General features: G+C 38.2%; 1 protein-coding gene across 1 annotated transcript in view; it reads right to left on the bottom strand.

The window, feature by feature from the left end:
* Nucleotides 1–16,893, bottom strand: part of poc1bl (POC1 centriolar protein homolog B (Chlamydomonas), like) — a 36,095-nt gene extending 19,202 nt beyond the window's left edge. Inside the window, exons 1-5 of the mRNA XM_030147818.1 lie at nt 16,741–16,893; nt 8,389–8,831; nt 4,315–4,484; nt 1,519–1,708; nt 763–948 (exon numbers count right to left, since the gene is read on the bottom strand). Coding sequence (XP_030003678.1) covers nt 763–948; nt 1,519–1,708; nt 4,315–4,484; nt 8,389–8,765 — 923 coding nt within the window. The 5' untranslated portion in view covers nt 8,766–8,831; nt 16,741–16,893. The remainder of the gene's footprint in view (nt 1–762; nt 949–1,518; nt 1,709–4,314; nt 4,485–8,388; nt 8,832–16,740) is intronic.
* Between the last annotated feature and the right edge of the window lie 473 nt (nt 16,894–17,366).

The following is a 17,366-nucleotide window of genomic DNA, read 5'->3' as shown; positions in this document are numbered from 1 at the left end:
AGTATAAATTCTTAAGCAAATAAAACAAAAAAAATATGTCAAATGTATAATCTTATTCAATTTGTATAATTTCTATTTATTCCTCGAGCAATTTTTTATTTTTATTACATATTTTTATTTATTTTTATTTATTTTATTATTTTTATTTATTTATTTATTTATTTTTCTTTCCTAATGTTTTCACTTACATGTATTTCTCTATATAATGTAAAAGATTTTGTGAATCATGGAACTTTCTACCCTTGTTGTTGTATACTATTATGTATATTTACTGTTCAATGTTAATTGTTCAAATAAAAAAAAAAAAAAGATTAGATACACACTGAATAGATCAATGGGGAAGTTAAATGTGGTATGGGAACCTTTTATTTCTTTTGTAGAACAGCTGACAATGCACCTTGACTCTGGTTAATGTGTGTACATAGTGGAACCTTTCAATTTTCTTTTCATTTATTTATTTATTTACTTTTTGTGGCGTCCTATGTTATATGTCTCAGTGTTTGTCTTACTTTTTGTATGTTTGATGAATAAAAATACATTGATTCCACTTCAGGGGAAGAGATGTTATGGATTGTATCTTCATGTATAAGTTAATGTAGTTTCTGATGTGTTTGTAATAGAGGCTGAATATAATAAGCAAGTAATAAAACAGTTTGAGTGACAATGTAACCATGAGAGGTGTATTGCATTTGGAGTTCTACGTTGCTGCGTGCCAATCTGATAAAGTGATCCTGTGACCTTGTAGAAGTATCAAACTGTCACCTGATGGGGTCAATGCGAGACTTTCGCCTCTTACGCTCCACTTCGGGAACTGAGTGCCATTGAAAGGTGAGTCTCCAGTCAAATCCTCCGATCATCGGCTCATCAGTTTGCATATAAAACTCGAAGGTGTTCCAATCAATAGTGTCAATGACAGGGCACACAATGGTACTTTTATTCTCACTGATCCTAAACAAAGCACAGAGAGGGAAGAACAGACAACAACATGACAAGAGTTTCTATTTTTCTGAAAGACAGTCATTACTAAGGATGTAACAATGTGAAAATTTCATATCACGGTTATTGTGACCAAAATTATCACAGTTATCATTATTATCACGGTATTGTTGAAATGTGCTTGAAATGTTCAAAAAGTTCTTGTCTTATACACAACCTCAAATAATTTAACCAAGTTGTATTTTGAAAAAAAAAAAAAGAAACAAACCCCCACCACCACCACCACCACCACCACCAAATAAAATAACAGGCACAATGTACTTTCTGCTGGCAGAAACATTCAAATATTAACATGCAACATCAAACAAACAAATGTGCATTAAAGATGGCACCTTAAAGCCATTGTTTGACCATTTTCCATATCAAGTTTGAGTTGAAAGTGTGGTAATCAAACACAGTTATCATGATAATTAGAATTCAAACGGTAATACTAACCGTCAAGAATTTTACCACGGTTTATCATCATACCGGTAATCATTACATCCCTAGTCATTACTCATCTCATCTACCTCAACAACCCACCTTTCCAAAAGAGGCTCGATCCATCCAGGGACACATTCGCAGTGGCAGTCCAGAAATGTAAGTACGTCTCCAGTAGCATAGGTGGCACCAATGAGACGTGCACGAACAAGTCCTTCCCTTTTGTTGGTTTGGATGAGTCGAACACGTTCCAGATTACTGATGTAGTCAGCCAGTTGAGATTTCAGGTAGCCTAATATTGTTAACAGACACAAAAACAGACTAATCATGAAGGCATTTCTCTGCTTTAAATGTAAATGTTTTATCTTTAACAAGTGAAAACATCATCCCATTTGTACACATTAAGTAAGATACAAAATATCAAAATGTATAAGTGTGTAATATTTAGTGACATCTAGTGATGAAGTTACAAATTGCAACCAACTAAATCTTATCTTTTAGCAAAGTGGATATAAACTTTGGTCCATACTCATCAGTAGTACGTAACAGTATCTTAAATCAAGAGCAGGTGATGCAGTGCTCACAAAAAATCCACAATTACCTTTTCATATTATAATTCACGCGGTCTAAGAGGACATCAGATCTCTACATCTACTCCTACAAGTGTTGTCAGGCTCTTGAAATTGTCCTCTATTGTGATGCAGATTTTGTCTGATCACAGGTGTTTTCAGACGTGACATATGATTGACAGCTATAATTACCAATCACTGATCAGATGCAATGTGAATGCAGTTCTACTGCTCTACTCCATATCTCAACACAAAAGCTTGGAAAAGTGGCTTCATTTCCACACTAGACCAGCTACTACCAAGTCATTAATATTAACTTTGAGCAACACGTTAACAACAATTGCAAACTTACAAATGCAGTGGAATGAAGCTGCATTATCATTTATTTTAACTGAAAACTGCTGAAATTTCGAGCATGAGCTACATTTGGAGACTACAAAATCAAAAATAATAAGCTATAGACCAAGGTTATAATTGTTAACAAATACTAACAAAATGACAAAAACTAGAATTGAAAAAACATCTTCGTTAACTGAAATAAATAAAAATATAATTAAAAGAAAAAACGATAACAAACGGAAACTGTATGGTGTGCTTACAAAACTAACTAAAACGTGTAAAAGTTATGGATAAAATTCCCTTCATTTTTGTCAATGTCGGACTGATATGAAATCGATTTATTTCGCTCGAGTAATCTTAGCTGCTGGCACCATATGGCGCTTCATGGTCCATCACTTCACAATACTTGTTGTTTAAAGTCGGCTTCTCTTCCTTACTCTACCTGGAAAAATTGAGACTACAGTAGGGAGAAAGCAGCAGAGTCCTGTATTGGATTTGTTTGAATACAACGGTGAGGAAGATAAAAGATATGAAAAAACTAAAACTAATACTAAAACAAAAGTAAAACTAAGCATTTAGAAAAAACAGAAACAAATAAAAACTAGCAAACCTGCTCTAAAAACTAACTGAAACTGAGTTACAGAAAAAAAAAGTCTAAACTAAATAAAACTAAACTATAATGAAAAATCCAAAACTATTATAACTTTGCTATAGACTAAAAAACATCAGGTTTTCACTGTGATTTAACAGCTTTTTCCATTAGACGTTTTTCATGTGACTTAGGTTGTTTGATTCAATTAAAACATTAATAATTAATAACGAATGCAGGTTAGACCACCTGCTTCTCTTAATATCAAGACACAGAGTATCATCAGGGAAATCTCTTTCGTCTATCTTTCTTGTCCGACCATCTTGGAAACCTGTCAGTCATCCAGTGACAGTCTGTCTGTCTGTCTGTCTGTCTGTCTTTCGTTCTGCCTGGAGTAACTGGTTTGAGGTCGGGGAGTGGCATGTCTAGCATTCCATTTGGTCAGAGGAAATGATGTCATGGGAGCTCGGTGCACACTGAAGTCATCATTATAGGGTAATGTCTCTGATACACACAGACAGACTGGCAGGGACTGAATACTAATTCCATTAATGCAGACAGACATGAAACTACTCCTAGATCTAGTTTCTAAGATGTAGTATCATTTCAGTAGGCACACGTCTGCACAAATCAGTTCCCCTTCCATTCCGTGATGAAGACCAGAAGAGGTGGTAGGGAGGTGGTAATTGGAGTGAAGTCTGTTTTGTCGCACGTATTGTGTTTCCAAGGTCATGACTGAACCACCGTGCTCAAGTTCACACGTGTACTACACCATATAGATGTTAAGACATGGCAGTAACATTAGAGATTTATGGATAATATACATTATTTAGAACTGCCTCATCAGCTGGCCTAAAATAAGACAGTATTGAATTTGGAAGTTATTATTAAAGAAAAATGTCACTGCTACTACTAAGTTACTGCTACTATCACAGAACAGTACACATAAATTATATTGTTTCTATCCATTTCTATTACAGAGCTCTTTCATAACATTACAGCCCTTAGAAATCAGCTAAATAAAGCAGCAACCCACAGCATGTCCGGAAGTATCTTCACAGTCTGGTCTGTCATTAAAGGAATGCATCCCATCTCATTTCAGAGTTTTCTAATTGCTTTCAGGCTTGTGTCCAGAAGCCTTATCTTTTCTTTGCACCATATATAGCACCTCCTTCTATAAATACCACTCCATTGCTTAACTTATTCCCTTCCACTCTGTCTATGACTCTGAAATCAAAGCCCACTGGAGGTTTACTTTGTCTGCTTTAGAAAAAACTAGGACAAAACTGTCAGTGATCAGCATGCTTTTTAAACTAAGCTTAAAACACTTATTTCTGTTGATTTTATTTTTACCCGGATCAAAAAAAAGAAAATACATTTGTTTATTTAAGGGTGTCAAACCTCGATCACTGTAGTCATCAATGAGGATAATCTCTTTTAAGAGGATGGCAGGTGTGGTTTCCAGGACACTGTGAATCGTCCTCAGCAGCGTGGACCAGGCCTCGTTGTAGAACGCTATGATCACTGAGGTGGTGGGTAACCGTCGGTAGTCAAATTTCTTGCTTCGGCATCTTTATGTGTGGGTGTCAGGAAGGTGAGAGAAGAGACAGAGTTATGCATAATGTGAGCAGAAGTACATATGTATAATGTGAATTCACCAAAAAAAAAGAGGCATCCTGTCTGGAAGAACTCAGGATATTTATATATGTGAGCAGAGACACTTCTGCAGCTATAAAGGCAGGAGGAGGTGTCTGATCTTAATCCAGATGGCAGTCATTAAAACAATAAAGGGCCGCAAAAACACGATGGGGGCGGGGAGGGTGTTACACCAATGAGCAACATACCACAGCAGTGCTCTGGGAGAGACCACAGAAACTTGAGCAAACAGAGACGAAAAGGGCAGAACAGAGAGAGAAAGAGAGAGAGAGAGAGAGAGAAAGAGTGAGGGGACACAGACAAAAACTCAAATTAGTCTCAACAAATCTGGACAAACCAAAACTTGAGAGAATGAGAACAAAAGACGGAGAGCATGGGGTGCGAGCTGGGCCAAGCTGTGTTTCTGTGAATCAGATAATATACACAGAGACAGAGCAACCGCTGGCACAGGCTGAATGACTTTGGGATTCTGTCACGAGAGGCCCAGGCCACAACTATGTAATTACTGGATGAAGGGCAAGATCACAAGGAATATGTTACTGACGAGTGATAGTCACGACCAATCAAGTGAGCCGTTTCTTTCTCCTTTAAAAATACTGTTGTTTAAAATGTTGCAGTAAGTGTCGTGGTGGAAAGAGCAGCACAAAATGAATCTGCCACTTCCGTTCCCAGGAGGATGTAATTATGGAATACGCACAACTGGCAAACAGACACAACCTTAAAATAAATCTGCTTGGAGGCACAAAACACTTTTGTTGCTAGGCATATGCCAAGCAGACACCTGGCACAGTTTGACAACAGAGAGGAGGAAATTAGCACCTATTTGTCCTGTTATTCTATGTGTATTAGTTATAATGAAGATCAGAATTTAAGCACAACACTTGTTCATACACAGATACAGGCTTTTACCACATAATTCTAAGCATTGTCATGACTTTTCAAGGACTGGTAATATTTGAAAACATAAGTTTAAGTGAAGCAGCTGACCCAAAAAAGACAGACAATGACAGTTAGTTTTAGGCGGTGGCTGCTTATCAACTTCCTCAAACTCTCTCAGCTCAAACCACACACATTTTAAAATACTGATATTACTATGCATGAGTTGTTTCAGAAATCCGATGCCTCACCTTGAACCTGCGTCTTATCAGTCTGTCTATCTAATTCTGATTTTACTAGAGGTTGTGCTCATACAATACACACACACTCTTGCTACTGTCTTCTTGTTGGGGTGTGGTACTCCCTTGTGTGTTTAGCATGAATCACTCTTTCTTATTCTAAGTATAATTACACAGAGTAGGAAGCTAATGGACACCAGTCTCACCACTGTGTCATGTATCATCCACCAATACAGGGTGTCCCAAAAAATGTATACACACTTTAAATAATTGTAAAGTAGGTGTTTCTTACAATTCATTTAATTTTCAAAATGTAATAGAATTTACAAACATCATTTTATTGTTTTTGTCACCGCCTGTTCTCAAACTGACGTCCGTTCTGGTTCAGACACTGCTGACAACGCCAAGCAATGGAACCGCACACATCACGAAACAATTCCCTTGGTATTTGCTTGCATTCACGTTCAATGGCTGCTCTCTGATGAATGTGGAGGGCATTCAATGAAACCCCTCCATCCGATCCACCTGTTTGGCAAGTTCACCAGACCTCACACCACTAGCCTTTTTTAATGGGGATACCTAAAAGACAAAGTCTACGCTATGAGACCTGCAACAGTCGCTGAATTTAGAGCAGCCATTGAACATGAATGCGCACAAATACCAAGGATACTGTTTTGTGATGTGTGCGATTCCATTGTTCCACATTGTCAGCAGTGTCTGGACCAGAACGGACGTCAGCTTGAGAACAGGAGGTGACAAAACAAAAAAATGATGTTTGTAAATTCTATTACATTTTGAAAATTAAATGAATTTCAATAGGGATGCACCGATACCGATATGAGTATCAGGCATCGGCTCCGATACTCAGTGTGTGTACTTGTATTTGTACTCGTAAAAGATATCCAATACAAATGCACCGATACCACTTACAGCCGTGTGACATTCACAGTTCAGTGCAGCAGGTACGAGGAGGAGGAATAATGTGTGTGGAGTTTGAAGAGTGTGGAGATTTTTCAAAATAAATGACGGTGATAAAAGTAATGCTGACTGCAAGTAATGTTAAAGACACAGGCAGATACGGACGCAACGTTCTGTCCATCCTCTGCGTACATTCCATCTGTTTTCCAGGTGCTGGCAGGTGAGTACCCACATGGAGAATACCACCAAGAGTATGGAGCAGTGCAGACCGCCGCCAGAGGAAGTGAAAACCAAACTTATCGCTCATTTCTCTTTTCTCTACCTGCTGAAGCTTCGCTTTTAAACCTTACCAGCGAAAACACTGCAATATTACTATCACATTAGTGTTGCCTCTGTCGTCTACAGGTTTGTTATTACTGACTTTCTTCTCCTTCTTCTCAAAAAACTTTACTCTTCTTCGTGGTATTTGTCCAGTATGGTTAATTCAGAGCAGCGCCCCCTGGTGAATTAATTGAGAAACACTCATTCCAACACATTAAATGTCAGTAGCAACACTTTGTTCCAGTCAGACTAATGACAACGACAATAAAGCACATTTACAAAAGGAACTAAGAACAGGAATGGGATTATTAAGTATTCATATCAGTACTCGGTATCGGCAAGTACTCAAATTGAAGTACTCATACTCATACTCATACTCGGTCTGGAAAAAAGTGGTATCGGTGCATCCCTACATTTTAATAAACACCTACTTTACAATTATTTAAAGTGCGTATACATTTTTTGGGACATCCTGTATGAACAGGCAGATAACCACAGCAAAAAAGATTTCCCTGATGTCTGCTATTACGCCTTACTGAGCTTCTAAAATGCCCAAAAGTAGTGGAGGCTGTGCATGTGTCAAAAACCTCAGACTGCTAGCACAAAGTGAAATCAAGTCAGAAGTCCCTAAGTGCTGGAGTCTGTTTTCAAGTCTTCCAGATGCTGCAACAGAATGCCATTAAGCTTTTAACCTCCCAGGCAGCTTCTTCTCCCAGGCAGTGAGATCAAAGCATCTTCTCTGCCTACCTATACTGTCTGTGTTCTAAAAGGTGGGATTCTAGTTTCCCCTGGGTGACCTCTGAGATTCACTCTCTCCGTGTGTGACATTTAACATCAAAGTATAAAAATGTATCACAGCATATTAAGGGCTGGACATTCAGAAAATGCATGCTAAGATGTAATCACACACAGTACATGTAAGGAATATAAAGTACAAATGCATACTTTTAACCCAATGAAAGATGGTTCTCACCGCACTGATAGATACACCATCTGGGCTTCATTAGGGGGGGAATCAGTAAGGGATAAAGCAAAGGCGGAAAAGAAAAACAATGACTAAAAGCTATCCTCGTCATAACTGTGTGTGCCAGCATCACAGAGGTTTAGCTGAAAAGAGCTGTGGACAACAACTCTGGATGGAATAAATCCATTCAGGCAGAGAGCCGCTTACACTAACCTTAATAAGCCCTGCAATACATTATAAGAGCTTTCATCCTTGTTTCTGACGGTGGAAAACTGATTCCAGTAAAGAGCTCCGCTTAATCTCTATTGAGTAATGCATCCCTGACAACTGGAGAAAAACCATTAGCTCCACAAAGCATTCAAGGCCAGATATGTAGTTATAAGTATTTTTACTAGAATCATAAAGAAAATATTGATCTGATCAAACAAAACAGTTTCACTCAACCGAGGCCTATGTTTCCATTAGTGGGTCGCTGACTCATTTCTCAATAGTTCTACTCACTCAGTCATCCTGTGGTCCTGGATGTGCCGGTGAAGGGAAATTTTATCACTGACGTAGATATTGAGAGCATAGCGTTCTATACTGTCCTGTTCCAGCTTCTTTTCTTCAGGGCTGAGGTTGAGGTGTGTGGCCCGACCCCACTCCCCTGGTGCATTGTTGTCCGGCAGTGGTTTACTGTAGAGGGGTTTAGCGAGCTGGCTGTCTTCTACGTCCCGCTGGTGCGCCACAACATGATGGTCGTCAACATCATCCTCTATGGAAGAGGAGGAGGAGGGAAAAGTGGAACGTGCTAAGAAAAGGTAGCCCAGCCACAGCAGCCACAGTAGGAAGATCGCCTTGGCCAGCACGCCCAGTTTTCGAGAGCAGCGGCCCCTCATGGCAGCAAGCCCCGGGGAGGCACTGTGACCGGTTGAGTGTCAGGGTGCCCTACAGGACACGAACCACTGGAAGACAGAGGCACAAAACACAACATCATCATTAATATTTAAAATCAGGTCTGGGAAAAACACAGTGAAAACAGGCATTAAATGTAAGTAGGGCTGGACGATTAATTGAATTTTAAATCGAAATCTGATTATTTAATGAGGACGACATTTATAAAAGGGTAATTGTCAAATCAGATTTCATCTTTCTTGTGTCTCTGGCAGTCTCCACAATCTTTGGTCTCCACACACCAGTACAAAAATGCCGTTTGCTAAGGAGAGTGAGAGGTTTGTGGCTAAAAAAAGCAAGAGCAAGTCGGTTGTGTGGAATTCGTATGGCTTCAAAGTTTCCGATGAAGACCAAACTAGGTATGTAAGTAATTAATCGACTATCAATTAATTATCTCCACCAGGAGGTATTGTGATCACTTTGCTTTGTGTGTTTGTGTGCGTGTTTGTTTGTTTGTTAGCAAGATAACTCAAAAAGTTATGGACGGATTTTCATGAAATTTTCAGGAAATGTTGATACTGGCACAAGGAAGAACTGATAAAATTTTGGCGGTGATGGGGGGCCTTTCGCTGCTTTTCCACTGACCCTCAAACTGCGTGAATATAAGTTGCACATAAAAGTTTGCCTAATGGAAAAACGACAATTTTGCCAAAACTTGTTTTTCAATGACAAGTTTCTACACTGGCAAGGCGCTGTGAAATTGGTATACCACACAAAACTGCAATGGAAAGACCTTTGTCCACAACTACAGTCACGTGAATAAAAAAAAAAAAAGAAAAAAAAACAGATGTTGACGGATGTTACAACAAGCAAAGAAGAGTTTTAAAAGAAACATGGCGTGGTATGTGTGGACACACCAGGATACCAAATCATTTTTTATTTAGAGGGGCAACATATAATAATAATGAATATATCTCAACATGATATTTATGTTCATTACCATGTTTATGGAATGACTTCTTGTGTCATCTTGCGACAATAAATAAATAAATCATCGCATTTGTGATTTAATGGAAAAACCAACATTATGCACTTCTGTTTTTTCGACATTTAGTAAACATCAGTAAAGTTTTGCACAGATGACCAATGGGAAAGCCACTTACGTCTAATTTAGGGATGTAAACAATTAATCGACTATCAATTATCAGCATCTCCGCTGAAGTCTGACTCCATCATGTCAGGTAGTGATGCAAAGTCAGAAATGCACATTAAGTAAGTAAGTAAGTAAGTAAGTAACGGCATTTCTTCTAAACTGCCCCTCTTCAGATCCATTTATTTTATGGAATTTCTCTGCAGAATTTCTTTAGTTCTACTCCATAAATGTCACTGCCTGTACTGTATCCAATGGTACAAGAAATCAATCATTAAGATATATGACATGCTTTTTTCATGAAGTATATAAACAATGTTTAGCTTTAATTCTGATAGACCCTATCGAAAGAGAAATTCACGTTCTCAGGAAAATCGCCGTTTATCAATTAATTGTTAATCGATCGATAAGGTCAACCAACTAATGATTAATGGATTAATCGATAATTTGCATCCCTAGACCAAATCATTCCTCGCTGCAAACTCAGCCTGAAGGCGGTATCTATGAAAGACAACAGCTTAACCAACTTATTTCAGCACCTAAAATTTCATCACACGCTAGAGTGGGAGCAGTGCATTGCATTGTGGGCTTCAAAAACGACATGCCAGCTAAAACGTCACAACCAGCCCTAATCAAAATGGAAAAGCGAGTTTTTAGAGGAAAAACATTGGGATTTTATTTTTGGCCAAATTGTGCAGCCCTAAATGTAAGCATGACAAATAAATAAATAAAAAAATAAACACAAAAAGCAACATAATTAACACTGTCAATGGAAGATTTATAAAACTGAACTCTTTAATCAATGTTCCCCTCATGCATTAGCCTGTCACAGTTATTCTACTGAACAGAGAGTGTGTTTTTCCTCTACATTGACTCCTGGTGCTCTGAGGACACTGAACCACAAGATCAGAACAGTAGTAAGAAATCAACACTGACATCATAAATATAATCACAGGCTCAGGGCGGCATTAAGAGACTCATTAAATACAAATTGCAAAGACCGCTGAGGCTAAATGATGGTTTACAGTCCAGTAATGCACTGAATAATTCAAGCCTGTGAAGCACTGCAGTAAGAAATGTTTCAAACTAAAGAACTTCATTACAGCTGTAAACTTTTACTCACACTTACTTACAAAATTAATGTCTTATGCATTTTCCAGTCAGCTGATTCAGACCTACTGGGGGTTCAAAGTGATGCAGAAAAACTAGACTGAGTATTTGTTTCTTCTAGCGTGGGGTGGACTATTGTAATTCCCTATTATCAGGCTGTCCCAGCAATCCCCTGAAAAGCTTTAGTTTCTGCAAAATGCTGCAGTGAGTCTAAAGGACACAACATTTTAAAAAATGACATTTCTGTGTATGTTCATGTTATACTTGGTGTACATTTTCCATTTCTCAGAAACATACAAGCTGTGTGTCATTTTATATATGGGAATGCAACTCTTTGCAATGCTGAAAGAGCATCCCAATCCCTTCTGCACAGCCTCTTATCATTCTCCTGGACTATGTGACCCTGAGGACGCAGGATTGGAGGGTAAGTGGAAAGGATGAGCCGTTTTAGAGATAGGCTGGCCAGATCCAGCCATAACATATCCAGGTTGCTGCATTAGTTTTATGTCTCTCATAAGGAGGCTGCATGGAGGATACATGTGTCTTTTGTTGCTTTTCCACTGACCCTCAAATTGCGTGAATATAAGTTGCACATAAAAATTTGCCTAATGGAAAAATGACAATTTCGCCAAAAATCGTTTTTCGATGACAAGTTTTTACACTGGCAAGGCGCTGCGAAATTGGTATATCACACAAAACTGCAATGGAAAGACCTTTGTCCACAACTAGAGTCACATGAACAAAAAAAAAAATAGATGATGATGGATGTTACAACAAGCAAAGAAGAGTTTTAAAAGAAACATGGCGTGGTATGTGTGGACACACCAGGATACCAAATCATTTTTTATTTAGTACAGGATAGTGGGCAATATATAATAATAATGAATATATCTCAACATGATATTTATGTTCATCGCCATGTTTATGGAATGACTTCTTGTGTCATCTCGCGGCAATAAATAAATAAATCATCGTATTTGTGATTTAATGGAAAAACCAATATTATGCACTTCTGTTTTTTCGACATTTAGTAAACATCAGTAAAGTTTTGCACAGATGACAAATGGAAAAGCCACTTACGTCTAATTTAGGGATATAAACAATTAATCGACTATCAATTATCAGCCTTTCCGCTGAAATCTGACTCCATCATGTCAGGTAGTAATGCAAAGTCAGAAATGCCCATTTCTTCTAAACTGCCCCTCTTCAGATCCATTTATTTTATGGAATTTCTCTGCAGAATTTCTTTAGTTCTACTCCATAAATGTCATTGCCTGTACTGTATCCCCAATGGTACAATAAATCAATCATTAAGGAATATGACATGCTTTTTTCATGAAGTATATAAACAATATTTAGCTTTTATTCTTATAGACCCTATCAAAAGAGAAATTCAAGTTCTTGGGAAAATTTCCACTTATCAATTAATCGTTAATCGATTGATAAGGTCAACCAACAAATTATTAATGGATAGTCTAATCTAGTCTAATTGTAAATATTCTCCTTTGTCTGAGTGAAGATGATGTATGACATGGTTCATCTCAGGGACTTCAGAGGTTCTGACAAAGCAATAAGAGTTTGCGTGTCTTTTCATGGTTTAAGCATTGCAATCAAACTGAAAAAACTCCATATATTTTAATTGAAGCTTTAATTTAATCAGTCAACAGCACCTCAAGAGTCATCTGTTTGGGTCCTTATGTAATTCTTCTGTATCATGTGAGGACTTGCAGGGACTGGGCCTACCATACCACAATTATGGTTATTAATTGTCAAGTATAAAAATAGATGGAAGAAACTAATCAATATCATACTAAAATCCAGGAAATTTACTAATAACAACAGATATCAATAGAAGTGAAGGAGTACACTTTGTGTATTATAAAGTCATTTGTGTTGAATCTAGCCTGTACAACTGTTGTTTCCAAAGCCTAAAAAGGCAAAAAAAAAAAAGAATTTTATATACAGGGTGGGGAAGCAAAATTTACAATGAACATTTAGTTGTTTTTTCTCAGCAGGCACTATGTCGGTTGTTTTGAAACCAAACACATATTGATGTCATAATCATACCTAACACCTATTATCCATACCTTTTCAGAAACTTTTGCCCATATGAGTAATCAGGAAAGCAAACGTCAAAGAGTCTGTGATTTGCTGAATGCACTCGTCACACCAAAGGAGATTTCAAAAATAGTTGGAGTGTTGGAGTGTCCATAAAGACTGTTTATAATGTAAAGAGAATGACTATGAGCAAAACTATTACGAGAAAGTCTGGAAGATACTATTAAAGAAGAATGGGAGAAGTTGTCACCCGAATATTTGAGGAACACTTGCGCAAGTTTCAGGAAGCGTGTGAAGGCAGTTATTGAGAAAGAAGGAGGACACATAGAATAAAAACATTTTCTATTATGTACATTTTCTTGTGGCAAATAAATTCTCATGACTTTCAATAAACTAATTGGTCATACACTGTCTTTCAATCCCTGCCTCAAAATATTGTAAATTTTGCTTCCCCACCCTGTATTTTTTTCAATGTATGTTTCACTGCCCATAAATAGATAATAAACAGATAATAAATAAATTCTTCATTTGGTGTGCTTGTGTGTGTATATAAACTTTTGCTAGGATTATAGGACAATATGAATAGAAAAAAAAATTGACCACTATTGTAATGAAAAGTCATTATCTTCACAGTGCTAACAGGAACCACCAATAGAGATTACATTGCCCTCACATTAGCTTCTCTTCACTGGTGCTCTGTAAAATCAAGTATAGAATTTAATGACCATGCTCAATCCAATCTAAGAGATCTCATGGTGCAATATTATCCTAATAGAACACTTAGCCATCAGAGAGCAGGTTTACTTGTGGTTCCTAGAGTTCTGAAAAGTATCATGGGAGGCCAATCCTTCAGTTATCAGGCTCCTCTCCTGTGGAATGAGCTCCCACTTTGGGTTCAGCAGACAGACATCCTCTCTACTTTTCAGATTAGGCTTAAACCTTTTGTTTTGTACAGTGCTTATAGTCAGAGTTGGCTTGGCTGACCCTGACCTATCCTATTGTTTTGCTGCTGTAAACTTAGACTGCTGGGGTCCCTCCCATGATGCTCTCTTCTCTTCTCCTCTATAGGCCACCGTTGTGTGTTATTTGTGTCTTCTGTCTCCTGTAGTTTGTTTCTTCTCTAACTTGTCTCTCCTTATTCCTTTGCTGAAGGTATTCCTGTCTCCAGAGCTGGCAGTGATTGTTTGTACTGTCCGTGCTTTTCTTTTCACTTTCTGAACTCCACTCACCCCAACCAATCAAAGCAGATGGCTGCCCACACTCGGGTGAAGGTTTCTTCCCTTTAAAAAAGTAGTTTTTTTTCTTTTTCACTGTCATCAAGTGCTTGTTCCATAGACACATTGTACTTCTCAATATTATTACAATGTCTTGACCTTACTACATAAAGAGTATCATTTGGAGCTATATACAAATGGAACTGAACTGAATCATTTTAGAAAAATCTGAGATTTAACCTCATACTGCCATGGTGGAAGCATCAAGTGTTTTCAATATAAGATGTACAAGCATAAGCTGTACAAGATTCCCAATATATTCACAGTGAGTCAGGATTTTGAACATGACACACGCAGACTTTTTTAAAATGAAATTATGTGTTTCTTTTCTTTTGAAAGGTTCCTCATTTTAGAGATTTCCGTTCTCTTCTAAACAGTCAATAATAGTTACCCAAAAACCTGGGAGGGTGGAATATTTGTACGAGTACAGATGCCTATTGAGCTGTTTTAAAAATAGGATTAGCTGTGGTTTGTAGATACATGAAGCTAGCAATTAAGACATTCATGTCTGACAGATGAGCTTAGCATGGCAGGATTTGAAAAGGGCTGCAGAGCGAAAGCCAACCACTTAGCAATGTTTACATTGCAATGAATGTAATCACATAATTGTTCAGCATTAATATTAGAGCAGGGTGCCATTTACAGAAGTTCCAGCAAGTGCCAGCCAGGCTTAGCAGTAATACAGATGCACACAGACACACACACTAGCCATCCTTCTCCTCTCCCCTACAACGGTACAGGGATGAACATTTCATAATCATGTAAACAGTGGGCAATTCTGCATATAGGCTTAGTGCTCTCTGAGAGTCTATAGATTGGAGGTCTTTTGCAGTGCATTGTGGAGTCTCAGAGTCAGAGGAAACTCAGTTTCAACTGGCGTCCTTCATGGCAGCACCACAGCCCTTTCACTCCATCCTGGGCCGTGGCCAAAGGACTTGGGAGTCCTGAGGTTACAAAATGGAGACGCCTGCAAACAAAACCCCCTTTTATTGGCTGTCCATCACACCTTCCACTCTCTCTGAATCTGATAGCCTTACTGGGGAGCTATTTGGAACAGGATGGGACACAGAGCTTAGGATGCAGCTTAAACCCTGCCCCACTTTTAGGCAAATTGTAGTGAAACAATAAAAAAAAAAAGAGGAGAGGAATAAGATTTGTATTTGCCTCATAGGCAGCTATCTCTGGTGCTTGCTTCATGCTTTTAAACTAAAAACAAACTAAAAGGAGAGAGCAAAGAGAAATATGGCCCAGTGCAACATGATGTAGAGAAGAAAAAGAGACATCTTGATGTCAGCATTAAGGTTAACTACTTTGTGGCACATGAACAGATCCCATTTCTCTCCATGGTTAGTCAGGAATGAACAGGCTGCAATGCATGGCTCATTTACCCTTACAGCCCATTACAGATAGATGTAGCATGTGCAACATCCAATAAGCAGCAGTGATACAGGTTACACAAACATTTGAAAGAAGCAGGTTTTCCCACTAACCGGCTGATGTTGCCCTGTTTGCCAAAAACTCACAGATCAGAATTGCTGACTCCTCTTCAGAACACAAACAGCTCTTAGCTGATTACATTCAGAGTATACAACACTGACAGCAACTGTTTTAAAGGAGCCTGGCTGCAGTGAGTGATGTCAGCTTAATTTAAAAGTTGGATGGAGACTTTTTCATCTCATGGTTTCTGACACACATCCAAATAAACACAACTTGAACTGAGTCACAAAGAAAGAAGACAGCTTTAACTAATAGTGCTTCTGTTCTCTCACTCACTTCACCAACTCTCATTTTCCTTCACCACTTGAAAGGAAAAGTTAAACTCACTCTCCACTGTTGTTAAACTACATGAAATGAAATGGTAAGGCTGAAGTGTGTTTTCAAGGTTCAACATCTGATCTAGCTGCACAAATATCCGCAGGAGATTTACTGCATGTAATGAGAGCAGACTGGACCTACAGGTGTTACAACCAAACATGTCAGAGAAAAGAACAGAGTTAGAGTTCAGCAACAGGTCGTCCCTTTGCGACATATCATATATTCCACTTATAAATCTCATACTAATCTCTCTATAATCGTAATTTTAAATACGTATAGTATGGCAGCAATAACTGAGTGGGAGATATTGAGAAAATCGATTAAGTACAACTAACTAATAACTAAGTAATGACTTCCTGTTTGTATTAACTTCATTGCAAATCCAATATCGAGCCAAACAATGGTTTAACTCCACTAAAGGAAGTCAGAAATGCAAACTGTGACACCAAAGGTTACTCTGAAAAACACAACCCCGTGACAAGATTGTTTTTGAACATTGTGTACGTGACAGTTACACTAACACATGTCAGTCGGAAAAGTGCGGAGTTCGCCTGTGGAGTAAAGTGTTCTTACCTTCACAACAAGTTACATGTCTCGGAGTTTTCTTCCAGGTGACTCAGTCCGTAGTTCGACAGCTTCCCCTCGGTCTCCTTCCACTTACACCTCTGGCTTGCAGATGTCAGCATACCCACATCCTCCTCTCCTCCTCCACGTTGGGCTTCTGACATTTTGTCGAAGCAGCTGCACAAACTGCGCAGTTTCCGGTCAGACCTGTCACAATAAGAGCCCGACCGATTGTAACGTAATGTTTTTATTTTCTACAAACTACAAAAAAAATACAATGAATCAGTCAAACACGTCCAAAATAATATGTAAGAACTTCAAATACCTTTACATCTAAAAATATTTTGTACATTCCCCATAGAAACAGCTTTGAAGTATTTTAACTTAGCGTAAAAATCGGTAAACCATACATTAAAATGTGCAACACTGCCTATTGAATAGCTTTGACTATTAAGTATCGACTTATTACTTCCGTGTATTAAACTTCCAAAAAATGAAAAGGGTGACGTTTATTGTTATCTACTTCCGGTTTCATTGGGCCATTTCCATGTAACTTGACGCACTTTACGTTAGCCACTGTTAGCTGCTCTGCGATTTCTCAATAGAAATGATTAGACTGTGACACTGACACTGAT

Source organism: Sphaeramia orbicularis, chromosome 11 (genome assembly GCF_902148855.1).
Source record: "Sphaeramia orbicularis chromosome 11, fSphaOr1.1, whole genome shotgun sequence".
NCBI classification, from domain to species: domain Eukaryota; kingdom Metazoa; phylum Chordata; class Actinopteri; order Kurtiformes; family Apogonidae; genus Sphaeramia; species Sphaeramia orbicularis.
This window is presented reverse-complemented; position numbering and strand designations above follow the sequence as displayed.